Consider the following 14888-nt stretch of genomic DNA (forward strand, 5'->3'; position numbering starts at 1 on the left):
GCCGCCCCCCCGCCAGTACACAGACCCCACCAGGAGAACAGCCTCCGGACCGGACCCAGAGGGGACTGCCTGAACACCTCCCCCCCGCCCCGCATCAGACGGACCTTCGCTTCAAGAGGATTCTTCAGCAACGGACGACCCTGTTCCACCTGAAGAGGACCCCCGCGATGAGACTGTATATGGACTGAGACACTTTTTCTTCGGACCACTTCTTCCACCATTGCGGTCCATTGTAACGGGTTTGTGTGTTTCTATCCTCTTTTTCTCTCAGCGTCGCGAACCCCCTCCCTCCCCTTCCCCCTTCCCTGCTCCCCCTACCCCCGGGCTTAGTTGGCTAACTTTGTATTGCCTGTAACCTAGTTGCGTTCCCCTCCTCACCCCCATCCTTCTATTGTTAGTCCCTCGCCCGGGTGCTATGTATTTCCCTATCAGCTTTGTCAGCTTTTTTTTGGATTTACAATCCTAAACATCTACTAATAAAAGTCAATCTGTTCTCTGTATTCCACTTTACAAAGGAAACTTGGTTCAAGGCCAGAGGGCAGCAGTGTCAACACTTGGAGGGACAACTCACATTCACACCGAATGTATGCAGCTTTGTGCTGACAAAGAGCGTTTGCTCTCAGGGAGAATCTTGCTGGCACAATTATACTCTTCCTCTCCTGACTCTTAAGGTAAAATAAAAGAGAAAGGCAGGGCAGGATGAGAGTCACTCCCTCGGAGGCTCTCACAGCTCTCACAGCATAGCCGGTAACACATCTAGGCCAAGAAACCATTAGCTAAATAAGCTCACCCTGCACAGTGCTCTGTGTGCAAAGTGGGAAGATGTTCTTAAGAGATGGAGAAATCACAAGTTTCTCCCAATCCTCATGCTCCACATATGATGTAACCCCCCCTAATTTGCTCTGAAACCACATGCTTGACATTGCAATACATCTTTAAGAGGAAGGGTTTGAAAGAAACAACCATTCAGAACCTTATTTGAAACAAAAGAGGTCATGTTAAAAAAACCCGTTTTTTTAAATGAACCCTGACATTCCTTCACAGATTTGCAATATGATTGATGATTAGGGGTGCTGACAGACATTCATGCCCCCCTCCTCCCCCAATCATGGTGTTTCACATAAAAGCTGCCCCTCTCCCTAGCTCTGCTCACCCCCAGCTCCAGGGCTGTCAGCAGGGAGGGAGGGAGGAGGAAGGAGAGGGCCGATCCACCCGGCAACCATCCCGCCCAGGCCCTGCAAAGCCCAACCAGCAGTTTGCTTCTGCTGGCTTCCCCCTCCTTCCTTCCCGCTCCCTCCTTGCTCACAGCCCTGGGGGTGGGACTGGGCTGAATTTGCAAAAAATGAATCCTCAGGAACTCACGCTCTCTAAGGTGCTCTAAAGCAGAGCGCCTTCATCTGATATCTCATTTGAGAAGGGTACATTTTTCGCACGATCGGCCACTTAAAAGTGCTCTACGGTTGTGCATGTGTGTCATGGCATGGCTGTAGAGCGCTGTCTACATGGCTGTAGAGTGCTGCCTGATCGCGTGAAAAATGTAGCTTCTGTCTGTTCCTTAGATGATCTAGACATTCAAGTTACCTAAAGGATGGGTAAACTAGGACCTTTGTGGAAAATGTAGCCATTTTTCATTCATAACATTAGTTTTCAAGTCTTCTAGTACAGAAGAAGCAGGTCTTTACTGTTCTCCTGCTAATTCATAGAATGGCACAATTTGTACTTCCTAGGTCAGGACATGACTAGTTTTGGGAATTGTTTACTGCCTCCAAAAACCAGGATCCCAGTGGCAGGTCGAGATGTTTTTGTTCTAGGTGAGGACCAACTATCTGATACCCAAAGTGTCTCTGAATTCCTGAAGGTGGGATGAAACAATAGCCCTCTTGCTAGTTGATTTTGCTGTGCTATGAATACAAAGGGAAATGGATGTATATTTTATCTTCCTTCAAGCCAAGAAAGAGTTAAGAATCACAGGACTAAAGTATGTATGATAAGGATTAAAGATCAGCTAAGGTGACAATCTACGAGCCACCAGAAGCTGGCTGCAGTTGCATTTTGACCTGTGCTCTTGAATATAACAGGAAAAAGCTGTTGCTGGTCCAGACAGAGAGGGGATCACAATAGACACATCAGCTCTGCAGAGGGCACCGTCTGTTTTAATTACAGCAGACATGGAGGTGATATTTGGTAGAAATATAGAAGAGCATCCAGAGCCCATAAAAGCACAGGTGAAAGGTAAGCAGAAGTAAAGCCGTTCCAAAAGGGGCGGGTGGTTTTGTGTGTTCAGTTATAACACTTGCTTCCTCCTGCCATGGTCGCACTAAGAAGGGAAGCTGGTGGCTTGAGAGAGAACAGTGAATATTTGCCTAGATGATTTAGATCAGCTTTTATTTTTGTCTTATGGATGTTTCCATGAGGACTTTTCTTGAAAGCCAGTTTGAAAAGGATTCATAGAAACTTGTGCTGATGGATGTAGCCAAGGGACTGAGTTCAGTGATTTTATTCTGTGGTTTTATTTCTCTGCTGCAAGCCCTCTCTAGCCTATCTGTTTACTTTCTCAGCTGTGCCGCTGACACGACATTTCCTGGAAGTGGAAAAAGCAACTTTTGTGATGCTGTCCTTAAATGCAAAGAGAAAGATGGACATGTCTTGTTTCAAGTTGTTCTGTTACAAAAAGGGCAAAGCAACCCAGGCAAAAGTGAAAGTTGGTGATTTCATAGAAAATTACTTCTTTTTCATGAGTGTACCTTTTGTGACGTCCTTTGAGCCACTATCGTGTATGCAGTCAATATGTTTGCCTTGACATGTTTTACCTTGCACAAGGGAGTGTTTGCAGTGCAAATGGGCGAGGACTATAGTGAGGTATGGGTTTGTTTGGGTTTTTTTTACTTTGTCATTTCATTTGGAAATGAGCAGTTCTGGTCAAAAAAAGAAACTCTGGAAGAGCCCAAATCGGTGTAGAATGCCCTCTGGTTTTGGCTTGTGTTCTTCGATGTAGAGCAGGGGCAGGCAAAATACAGCCCATAGGCCAGGTGCAGCCCACCAGGCCATTCTATCTGGCCCACAAGGCCCCTCCAAAAAACAATTATTACTGACCCATGGCTGCCTCTCTGAAAGCCAGACTTTCAGAGGTTGCATGCCATCGGACCAGGTCAGCTCTGTGGAGGCACCGTGCGAGATAGCATGCAACTGAACAGCTGGTGAGTGAGAAGGGGAGCTCTTGCCTGCAGGGCAGGGGAGGTGAGCGTGGAGTTTATGGATGGATGTGGGCCCCTTGTCACATGCCACCCCACGATGGCGCACAGCGCCAGCCACCGGCGGCAGCAGCGGCAGCAGGTTGTAGGCCCTTGGGGGAGCTTATGGCCATGGCAGCGTGCAGCTCCAGCTGAATCACCGGCTCACCGGTGTGCACCTCCAGTCCAGACCAGGCTGGCTTCATGCTAACGCATGGGGCTTGCGGCACTGCAGACAGGAGCCATGCACCGTTGGGCTGGGCCAAACTAGCTCCATGCCTCTACATGGAGCTGCCAGCTCCATGCCTCCACGTGGGGCTTTCATGTGCAGCACTCCAGTGGGGAGCTGCACATGGAGGTATGAAGCCCATCCAGCCCAATGGCTTGTGGACTGGGAACTGTGGGGAGTTGCATACCATCGGGCCAGGTAGTCTCCATTCCACCACATGCAGATCCCCACTGGAGTGCTGGAAGCTGGAGGCACAGAGCCAGCCCAGCCCAGCCTGATGGCACGTGACTCCCGCCTGCAGTGCTGCGAGCCCCACGTGCTGGCACAGAGCCAGCCCGGTCTGGCTTGAAAGCATACACCAGTGGGCTTAGTCAGGTTGGCTCCATGCCACCATGTGCAGCTCTCGGGACTCAGCCAGAGCCACACACCGCCGGGTTGCACTGCCTGCCGCAGCCATGAGCACCCCAAGGGCCCGCTGCCTGCTGCTGCCAGCGGCAGGAGCTGTGCGCCATGGGGGGCATGTGGTGGGGGACCCCACACCCACCCACAACCCTCCCCCCACCCATTATGTTTTGGAGTAGGTAGGGTAAGCGTGATGTTCTAGCTGTGGTGGTCCAGAAATGATGCGAAGCAAGGATTTCTTAGGGTGATCTCTTTTATCAAACCAATTGTGTACCTGGGACAGAGTTAGACAAGCTTTTGAATACAAGGCTTTCTTCTTCAGAAGCAGAACATGCTTGAATGACAGGCTGGTTAGAAGTGTGTGACCAACTGGCTTCTTTTGTTGGGTCCAGACAGCCCAGCTTCCAGTGCTGTGGCAGTCATGAGGGGTGGTTGGGCCATGGCCTGTGAGCCAAGGTTACATATCGACTTTCCAGTGTCTTAAGTGGGTTTGGAGAGAGCACTATGGATCATAGTCATTGCTGCCACCCAAAAGCTGTCTTGGGAGACAGCGCAACTTGCTGGTCTATTATGCAAACATGTGTATTAGGTAAACACTCTTACTCCATAAGCTATTTATACTGAACTAGTTCAGCTTGTTTATACTAAATATACTGCTGAGCTAAAATTATATCTCTAACTCCAACAGGCTGGCTCTCTTGCAATATATCATTTATTGAGCACTTACATTCCCCATGTGCATTTTCCTTTGCACTCCAGCCTCAATTATCTTTTCTTTGTCCTCTCTCCATGTATCTTCCACAGTATTCTTCACCATCTGGGTAATTCCAGGCCTGGAAGACCAAATCTTTCCTGACTTATGGCAAAAAGAAATCCTGTCAATTGCCCTGGAGCTTTGTGTTTGACTAAGACAAGGATTGGATCACAGAAAATGAGGGTTGGAAGGGACCTCAGGAGGTCATCTTGTCCATCCCCGTGCTCAGAGCAGGACCATCGCCAACTGGATCATCCTAGGTTTGGCGCTTAATATTTTCAGGATTTGAACACTTTCAATAACATACCATATTACCCGTTTCACCCAGAGCATAAACACGATGCTTACAAGGTCAACATTGGAAGTATGGTGTTGCACTGTGTGTGCCTACTCACCCGTATTGTATACAGACTGCAACAGAGTTTGCCAGTTTAGTTGCACTTAATAAAGAATGAAAGCAGCTCTCTGCTCCTCCAACCCCACTATATGCCTTAACTGATACATTTTTGTCATCGGTCCTTTGCTCTCTGTTTTGGACACACTGCACTAACACATATGTTATGTACCTCTTCCTGGGAAAAAAGGTGTTTGGGTAAAGTGTGTGTCCTCTTACCCTCTCTTACCTATTTCTCTTTTCTTCTCGTTGTAATCCTGTACTGAACACACAACAGCTCAAAAGAATCAGCCTGTTACACGGTCTCTCAGAAAAGAGAATATTTTGGAACTCTGATAAGAACAATCAAATACGCATCTGTTGTTTGTATTATAGTTTTTTCCCTCCGTCTGCTAACCCCAAGGAATTTAAACCCAGGGCCATATGAGGGTGTGTATTCATCTGTGCATGCAATGTTAGTCAAGTAATCTTGGTCAGAATATATTATAGGCAGGGCTGGTAGCATTACCTATTATTAAAGTTGCCCAATACTTTCCAGTATAAGGCTCTGTTTTCAGATGCTAATCATTTTGATGAACTTGAAGCATTTGGGCTGGATTTTTCTATGCCTGGTGTCTGCCTCTTGATTGACTATTTCAACTTCATTAAAACCATTTCAGCTGCTTTTGAGAATCAAATGCGGAGACAATGTTGTTTGGCAGTGTTACATTCTGGTGACTTGTTGAACACTTTCATTGTCCACATGTTTTGGAGGAGGGGCTTGGGATCTGGCAGAGGGATGGTCTTTGTGTTGAGCACGGGGTCCCTATCAAATCTGCCCAAATTTGGCCAATATATACATTTTTGAAAAATTGCTGTCTACATAATGCTCAGTAGACATCTCTTAGATTTGAGCCGCTGAATTTCACTGTGCTGTATATACTACTGCCCAGGTCTGAGCAGGGCTTTCCCTGCAATTGCACCTCTTGAGTGCTGTGGGCTGTACGGGGCCAGGTCTGCGAACCGGAGATGAAGCAGAGGAACCCTCTCTCTTGTGCTCCCAATATCTGGATGTCCATGGCCTCACGTCTGTGTACCTGCTTTCCTAACTTGAACTTCCTAGCTGCTGCTTGTTTTCCTTTGCAACATTAATGATGCTCTCTTAATGTTATTGTTGTTTTCTGTGTAAAATATTCACTTTCTGATTTTCTGTGTGACTCATACTCTACCAGGTCTTACAGCTTGCATTCAATCCTTGATAACATTTATGTATGATCAGTACAATATTCCTATTTATACTAAAAATACTGGCATTATTCGTGTCATAAAGCACTGCCATTGTGACACTTCATTACAGTATACTTATTTAATTACTGGAATAGATACTGGATTTCATCTTGAAGGCTGCTGCACACCATTTGATCTATAAATTGTATTTATTTCTGGTAAGTCCTAGATTTTCCTAGTATTAGTTGATCATAAATTTTAAAATGAGGGTACAGAAAGAAAATATTGTCCCCTGTCCTCCCTTTACTCCCCCTAATTTATTAAGTTGTATTTAGGGAAGTTCATGTTTCAGTGCAGCATATACTTGAGACCACATTTTTGAGTGGGCATTATACAACAGGGTATTATACAAATTGTCCAAATCCTGTCATGTACTCATTAGTGCATCTGGTGGTCTAAAAGTGGCCTGTATTTCTGGGAAACTTGTCCTTCAATTATGGAAAGCTGAAATGAACTATGTCCTAATACATGTCCTCTCTATTTACAGGGGAGATACCAAACTGGCTGCAGGGGATTCTTCTTCGCAATGGTCCAGGCATGCATACAGTGGGAGAAACTCGCTATAACCACTGGTTTGATGGTTTGGCTCTCATACATAGTTTTACATTTAAAAATGGTATGCTTCTGGATAATATCAGAAACAGTTTAACCCACATTTGATCTCCTTAAAAGATCCATAATGTCTCTTTCTAATGGTGGTTTGACATGGTTTATAGTAACTGAATATTGAATAATTTCAGACTAGGAAATGTAAAGCATTTGCCTGGTTTTGTGTTCCTGTGAAAATCAGGCTCACAAGGCTCAGTTTGGTTAGTGAACAGCCTATGAAAGGGCAGGCTAGTGGCAGCTTTAGGCATAGCAGCCAAGAGAGAATGAATGGTTTTGCCAATTCCAGTGCAACTTCCCTTTTTTCTGGGGTGGAAGAGTTATACACCTCAAGAACAGAATCATAGAATCATAGAAAACGAGGGTTGGAAGGGACCTCAGGAGGTCACATCTAGTCCAACCCCTGCTCAAAGCAGGACCATCCCCAGCTACATCATCCCAGACAAGACTTCTAGCTGGGCTTTAAAAACCTGCAAGGATGGAGATCCCACCACCTCTCTGGGTAACCTGTTCCAGTGTTTTACTACCCTCCTAGTGAGACAATGCTTCCTAATATCTAACCTAAACTTCCCTTGCTGCAACTTGAAATCATTGCTCCTTGTTCTGGTATCTGCCCCAATGAGAACGGTCCAGATACATCCTCTTTGTAATCCTCCTTCAGGTAATTGAAAGCTGCTATTAAATCCCCCTCAGTCTTCTCCTCTCCAGACTAAATAAGCCCAGTTTCCTCAATCTTTCCTCATAAGTCATGTCCCTAGCCCCAAACTATTTTTGTTGCCCTCCCCTGAACTCTCTCCAATTTGTCCACATCCTTTCTGTAGGGGGGCCCAAAACTAGACAGAGTGCTCCAGATGTGGCCTCACCAGTGCCGAATAGAGGGGAATTATCAGTCTGTTGCACCAGCTACCCGTGGCTCCATTGTGCTTTTAGAAAAGTTAGAGGTTGCTGCGTATCACAAATGCCCAGTTATGCCCCTTTCTTCCAGCTACAGCCCTTCTCTGCAGGGACAGCTGCTGTAAGGGCATTGGATGATTCCTGTACCCTGGAGTAGTTTTTCTAGACCAGCTATCCTGGCTTCGGGTCAGTGTTGTGGTGGTGGGTCATACATACAGGCCTTGATTCATTGGAAAACTGAGCTTGGTAGGTACTAATCGTAATATTGCCACACTTCAGTCCACCATTTGTTTCCGTCAAGGATATTTCATCCATTAAAGGGGCAGATCTTTCAGCCCTTCCTGAGACAGATTTCAATGGGAGTTGAGGCTTCTGAGGCTCTTCCATAGGATTAATCCTGTGTTACTACATCTGCAACAGCGTAATACAGAATATTTACATCATGGGTGAAATCCTGGCTGCTCTGAAGGCTAAAGTAAAATTCCTCTTGACTTTGGGATCAGCATTTCACTCTAGGGCAGGATTTCTGGTTGATGGGTCCCACTACAGTGATTTGGAAGAGATATAAAAGCAAAGAGCTGCATTTCTGCTGTATAACTCCCTGGAAGAAATGGAGTAGCTTCTGTGTGTACTGTGCATCTGGGACTTATGCAGACTTCACCCCTACTCTTCAATCAACAGCTGCAGCACCCCATAATTCCCAACCAAATTAGTAATGCACTAGTAAAATTAGGTTTTTTCCAACGTGGGCAAACAGCCTGGTTTCACTGAGGTGTTAGGCTTCCTTTTGGGAACTTGAATCTAGTTATGACAGAAGGCAAGAGTGAAACTAGGCTACTGTGCTATTTAATTTGCAAATCAGGTCTCTCATGTATACTTAATGCACTTAAAAACAACCTTTAGATGAGCGGCCAAGCCCAGCTTGCTACACGTATATCATGTGAGCCAGACATGGCTCTGACAGGATATTGTCAAGAGACATTTCCTCCCTCCATGCATTTCCCTTTTATTCCACAGTTTGCCATAAAATAGGGAGATTGAACATTACTGGTGCGTCCATCTGCTTTATCACACTGTGGGATCTTTTCCATTATGTCACGTCTATAAGAGATTTTTTTTTTTTTACCTGTTTATCTTTCAGTTTCCCTTGCTGAGCCAGGACAAATTTTGTGAGAGATTCCAGACACGGGTCTCCTGCCTGCCCATTCCTATGCCTCTTAAAAACATTGCCATATAAAGAAATGGCCACACATTGAAACTACCAGGGTATTGCATTGCTTCCACAAACGGGGCTCTGTCTTTTAACCATCTAGGTGCATATGCATAAAGTAGTTTATCCACTAATTCCTTCAGGCATAGAAGGATACTAATTTTCACAATCTGACACAAATGGGTCAGGAAAGATTTCTCCCCACCCTCCTGCTTATGACAGAAGACATATAGGTTATGGGCAACGCAGTCTAGCTGTGTAATTAAGCTGGGTGGACACAGCACTAATATAGCTCTACTGCTTCCCGTACCTGAGCTGGCTTGTTCAGAGCTAATTCAGGTGTCTCTACACACGGTACTGCATTGTGACATACCCACATGTTGTGCCGCTGCAGGTAGCGTGGGCTGCTGATCAGACATTTCCCTGTCTCTGCTACTGACTTCTTGTGTGATCATGGGAAAGTCCTTTCACCTCTGTGATAGTTTCCTTTCTATAAAACAAAGTTAGTAATCTGCTTCTATTTTAGAGAGGTGCTGTGAGGCATCCGTGTTCGTCCAGTGTACTGTTGAGATGGCAAGGTGCAGCTTTACATCACCATATCTATCTGAATGGTGTAAATGCCAGTCATGGAGAGGGTGACTTTAGGAACAAATGGTTTGACTGGCTTAGAGATGGATTTAGTGACCTACCAGGACTCCATCCTTTCTAGCTGGCAGGCAGCCCTCAAGAAGAATTGGTGTGTGAGAGTTCAATTAAATGTTCTTTACAATGATCAAAACAACAACATGGATTATTTAAAGAAAAAGCCAAAGTTATTTTCTTTTCCGTAAAGTTAAGTTTAATTTCTCTATTTATCATAACCAACCCTGTAGAAACTTGAAACTGACCCTTAATTCTTCCCCTCCATCTTATATAAGCACATGCAGAAATGTGAATGCAGGTGTGTTGTTAAGGGTTGGTCTGTTGGCACTGTTTGTTTAAAATCCTCTTCCCAATGCCCCACACAAACCTTTTTCCTTGGTTTTCAATATTTTCAGTAAAAATGTGGGTCTATCATCTTTGGCAGCCCATAAGTATGAACAATGTGAATACAACCCTGCGTTCCTTTGCACGTTTTCCTGAAAATTAGGAATTGGTAGCCTAGCAGAGTGCATTGAGAACCTCTGCTTAGCCAGAAGTCAGCTGGATGAGATTCTCTTGCAACTTCTTTTATCTGAGAGTCAGTCTGTCGTAATACGCTGATAATTATTTTCCATAGAAAATTATGGAAGGTGTCAAAATACTGTATTTGTTCCTTGCAGGTGAAGTTTACTATAGGAGTAAGTACCTGCGCAGTGACACATACAACAGCAATATAGAAGCCAACAGGATTGTGGTATCAGAGTTTGGAACTATGGCTTACCCTGATCCATGCAAAAACATATTTGCCAAGTAAGCAATGTTTTTCCCAATGAATGTCTCCATCCTATTTCTAACATAGAAGCGTTTTTCTTCACTCTGCACATACATACCTACTCTGAGATTTATTTTGCAAGATTAAAATTGTCCTATCCCTCACAATTCCAGGAGTTTAATTCAGGTGTTGGGTTTTTTTTTAAATGAAAGGAAAATTAACCAGTGGTCATGTCAGAGGGACAATTCATCCATCACTTCCTTACTGAAAATGCTGTAAAAGTTAACAATATTGGATTGCCTTTCAAAATGTGGTGTCTGATTGCATGCAGAAGTATGCATGCTTGAGACAGGACCTGTTACTATGTATGTTCTCCACAGTGGCAGCAGGACTGGTCCTGTAATTAAATACATGCTTCTGCATACAAAAGCAGCAACTGTGTGTGTCCATTTCAGGATAGATTAAGAGCAATTTGAAAATATTGTGCTGGTTTGCTGCCCCATCAGCCAGTAGAGGGAGTGCTAGTTAAGAGATAAACCCACTTCCTTCCACTAGTTGTGCAGCATACTGGTCATATCCTGCTTTAAGGTAACAAATAGATCCATGATAACTTCAGCAATATGCTAAACGATTTAAATACCCGCTCTTCACAGACCCTCATGTGTTTATATTGCATCTCCTCCACAGAGCATTCTGCTATTTGTCCCACATCATTCCTGAGTTCACAGACAACTGCCTGATCAATATTATGAAAACTGGAGATGAATTTTATGCTACAAGTGAAACTAACTTCATTAGAAAAATTAATCCTCAGACACTGGAGACACTAGAGAAGGTAAAAATAAAAATGTATCCGTCCAGTTTCTCTGCTAACAAATACAGTTTCAGGCTGATCTTTCCAGCTGGGCTGTCAGGTTTAAGGAGGCCAAATATGACATAATTGGAATCAGGAAGGTTAAAGGGTGAGAACCAAAGAAGGATTTGGGGATCTCCAAGTTGGCACTATAACTATTAATTCCTAGGAACCTAGTCCTCAGGGTGGCTAGAGTTAGCTGGGTAGGCTCCCTGTAGGGTGCAGAGAGAGATGCAGACACCTCGGCAAGGCAACCTACAAAACCTGCTTTCTGATGGGAGCTGCCTTCATCTCCCCAAAAGAGAACCTTTAGCACAGAAGTGTACAAGAAATCCCGCCCTTGCTAAATTAATGCAGCTGAAGTTGCTGACTTAGGGTCAAGTGGTTCAGTTGTAACATCACTTCCTCACGTGTTGTAGACTGAAATACCTTATGCTAGGTGAGTTCTAATTTCTTAGAAGTTTTCTAAGCTATGCAGAACACTGCTTTTAATTCCATCTTTTCCAACTCTTAAATAGCTTGGAGACCTAATCTTTCATGAAATTTCCTGGCCTGATGGCCCAACTGAGTGCAGTTGTTTCAGTATGGGATGGTCAACAGCACAAGTCCCTTTAATTATTACATGAATCTTCCAGTGTGACAAGATGGCCATTAGGACCAAGACTCATATTTCAGCTTTGTTGGCCTGTTCTGGTCCTGAATCAGTTAAACATTAATGTGCCTATTAAATCCCAGTGATTTCAGTGTTTGAATTTAAAGTTAGGACATTAATCCTTGGCTTCCCTGCCAAGAGAGCCTACTAGAGCCAAACAGAGGCGTGGTTTCTGTGATTTTGGCTAACATCATTCTTTTCATGTTCTCCTTCTTCATCTCTGCTACCTGCTGTTCTGCGGTTTTGTAGGTTGACTACACTAAGTATGTAGCTGTCAATCTGGCAACCGCTCATCCCCATTACGACAGTGCTGGAAATGTTCTCAACGTGGGCACATCCATAGCTGGCAAAGGGAAGACAAAATATGTTGTATTTAAGATTCCTTCCTCGGTGCCAGGTAAGAAATGGCTTTTGCTAGTGTTTTTTTCCCCCTGCTGATGGGAAAAAGGGAAGTAATATGCCACAGATGCCCTAGAAAAATCACTATTTTTATGTACATATTGTTAATTTGTGCAGTTAACTCTCACTCGTCACTGTTAAGGTGACAAGTGGTAAATAACTGCATAAAAATACCATTTGAAAAGAACTGATCAGACCCAAGTTCATTATGAAGCCAGACTGGCTATTCAGAGTGGAGCAGTTTCATTTCAATCACTATCTGGTGGATGGACTGAACGTTGCAGTCTTCACGGGTGCCAAATTCCCTGCCAAGCCTGAAGGTGGAAGCAAACAATGCCTCAATGGAAAGATGCACAGGGAACTCTCTGAGTGGCAACTTGCTGTATTCTGCCCCATATGGGGACATATAATCGCATATAGCCAATGGTGAGAACTTGACATTCACTTGGGCTTGATTAAAGTCTCGTCTTTCTTTTTAAATTTGTGTTTAGAGGGAGAAAAGAAGAAATCTTGTCTGAAGCACCTGGAGGTGATGTGCTCAGTTCCTTCCCGTTCTCTCCTTCACCCAAGCTACTATCACAGCTTTGGAGTCACAGAAAACTACATTGTCTTCATAGAGCAGCCATTCAAACTGGATATTCCCAAACTGGCAACAGCCTACTTCAGAGGTGTCAACTGGGCTTCCTGCCTTTCCTTCCATAAGGACAACAAGGTACTTTTCTGCTAAGATATGAGCAATGGAGGAAGCCACAGCAATAGTTACTTTCACTCCCTCCTCATTCTTCCCTGCAGTACAATAAGCTAAACAGCTTCCCAGTGGACAACTTTATTCTCTCCTAATTCCACCCTCTATTCAGATGTTGCCACCTCACGCAACTAGAAATACCATAAATAAACCTTTGGCGCTGAACCTAATAGTATTTGACAAAGACCCCACACCAGCAAAGAAACTTTGCTTCTTTGAAGGGTCCAGATCACAAGGTACCATCATCATGGATCACCATGCTTTGAGAGCCTCATAGCTGTTCTTACTTTTTATTGCACATTAGGTAAAAGAAACAGGCTCTTCAGCTGGGTCTGGATAGTAAACAGCTCTCAGTGGCAGTGTGGCTACATTTGTGCAGCAGCATAGGCAAGCAAAGTAGCTCAATGCAAGCTCATGAACCCTGTCACTCAGCAGTGCTAATTAGCCTACCCAAAGTGCCAGGTGGATGCAGCTACCCTACCCAGCAATAGTAAATGTAGCAGGTAGGCAAGGCCTGGAACCAGCCAAAAGGGAGCTTTTCCAGTTCAGGAAAGCATCTGGAGGGGCAGGTCAGTGGTGGGACTGCAGCATGTAACACTGCAAAGGTTCTGGGCTTGGAAGCAGGTAGGGACAGGCTGCTGTGATGGCACTGTCTAAGTCCCCAGGACGGCCTAGTCAGAAGAGTACAGAAAGTAATTGAAAGCTGTCTTCATCCCCTCCCCTAGTCTGCACACATGCCATGTCCCCAACAGTGTTCCTGGCACTGCTCAGGGGTGACCGCTCTGGAGAACACTGCTCCTGCTTCTACCTACCAAACCAAACCAGGCAACGCAGCAGTGAAGCTGCTGTCAGGATGCCCATTTTAAGCCACCAGAGGGCACTCCTGGAGTGGCTTCACCATCATACTTGGGGGTTTGGTATGTTTGAGCAGGAATTGATACGGAGGCCATGCTGAGGAAGGTGGTTCTCTATTTCTTATTATTTTGTGGCACATCCTGAGGCTTGCACATACCATTTTTTTAAAGCAAATGAGCTATGATCTGGGTGGAAACATCTCTGCAATGTTACGCCAATTTAATGAATAACCGCTTCCTGCTTACTGACCCACATGTTGGCCATTTTTCAGACCTGGTTTCACTTCATAGACAAAAAGACCAAAAAAGATATCTCCACCACGTTTTATACTGATGCCATGGTCCTTTTTCACCACGTGAACGCCTATGAGGAGGACGGCCAGATCATTTTTGATGTCATTTGCTATGCAGATAGCAGCCTGTATGAAATGTTCTATTTAAAATACCTGAATGCAGAGTTTGAAGAAAACACCAAACACTTTTCCCTACCAGCCTGCAAGCGATTTGTGGTTCCTCTGCAATGGGGCAAGGTAACATGACTTGCTTTTTAATCTATTTTCTTTAAGCAATAACTTTGAATAAATGAGTAAGTGAAAAAACAGTGAAGTAGAGGTTGCCAGTCCTCCTAAAAATTCCTCATGTTGTTTTTTTATTTTATACACACTCTTTTTTTTTGCATGTGTATTGGAGGAAAATGTGTGTGTGATTCCTTTTCCCTCACTACATTTGCACAGACTGTGAGCAGATAAGGCACAGAAGGCGTATGCACATACATACATATATGCGCACACACTCACAAATAAGGCCAGAGCTGAAGGACTTAAGTTACCTCAAAATCAAGTGCCCCAATGCTCTACTTTTAGCTGCCTGATTCTGAAGTAGGACCCAAAGCCCAAAGTTAGGCATGTAGGCTCCCTGTACAATGTATGGGGAAAGTTAGATGCCGTAGAAAGGCAATTCACAGAATACATGCTCCAAATGGAGAGTTGCCGAGAGCTGGCCAGCAG

At 44.6% G+C, this 14888-nt stretch overlaps 1 protein-coding gene across 1 annotated transcript in view; it reads left to right on the forward strand.

Moving 5' to 3' along the window:
* BCO1 (beta-carotene oxygenase 1) overlaps window positions 1-14888 on the forward strand; it is an 89529-nt gene that overhangs the window by 68026 nt on the left and 6615 nt on the right. The window contains exons 5-10 of the mRNA XM_025208647.1: window positions 6763-6891; window positions 10287-10416; window positions 11066-11213; window positions 12133-12280; window positions 12774-12994; window positions 14154-14411. Of these exons, the coding sequence (XP_025064432.1) occupies window positions 6763-6891; window positions 10287-10416; window positions 11066-11213; window positions 12133-12280; window positions 12774-12994; window positions 14154-14411 (1034 nt within the window). The remainder of the gene's footprint in view (window positions 1-6762; window positions 6892-10286; window positions 10417-11065; window positions 11214-12132; window positions 12281-12773; window positions 12995-14153; window positions 14412-14888) is intronic.

Source organism: Alligator sinensis, unplaced genomic scaffold (genome assembly GCF_000455745.1).
Source record: "Alligator sinensis unplaced genomic scaffold, ASM45574v1 scaffold119_2, whole genome shotgun sequence".
Lineage (NCBI taxonomy): Eukaryota > Metazoa > Chordata > Crocodylia > Alligatoridae > Alligator > Alligator sinensis.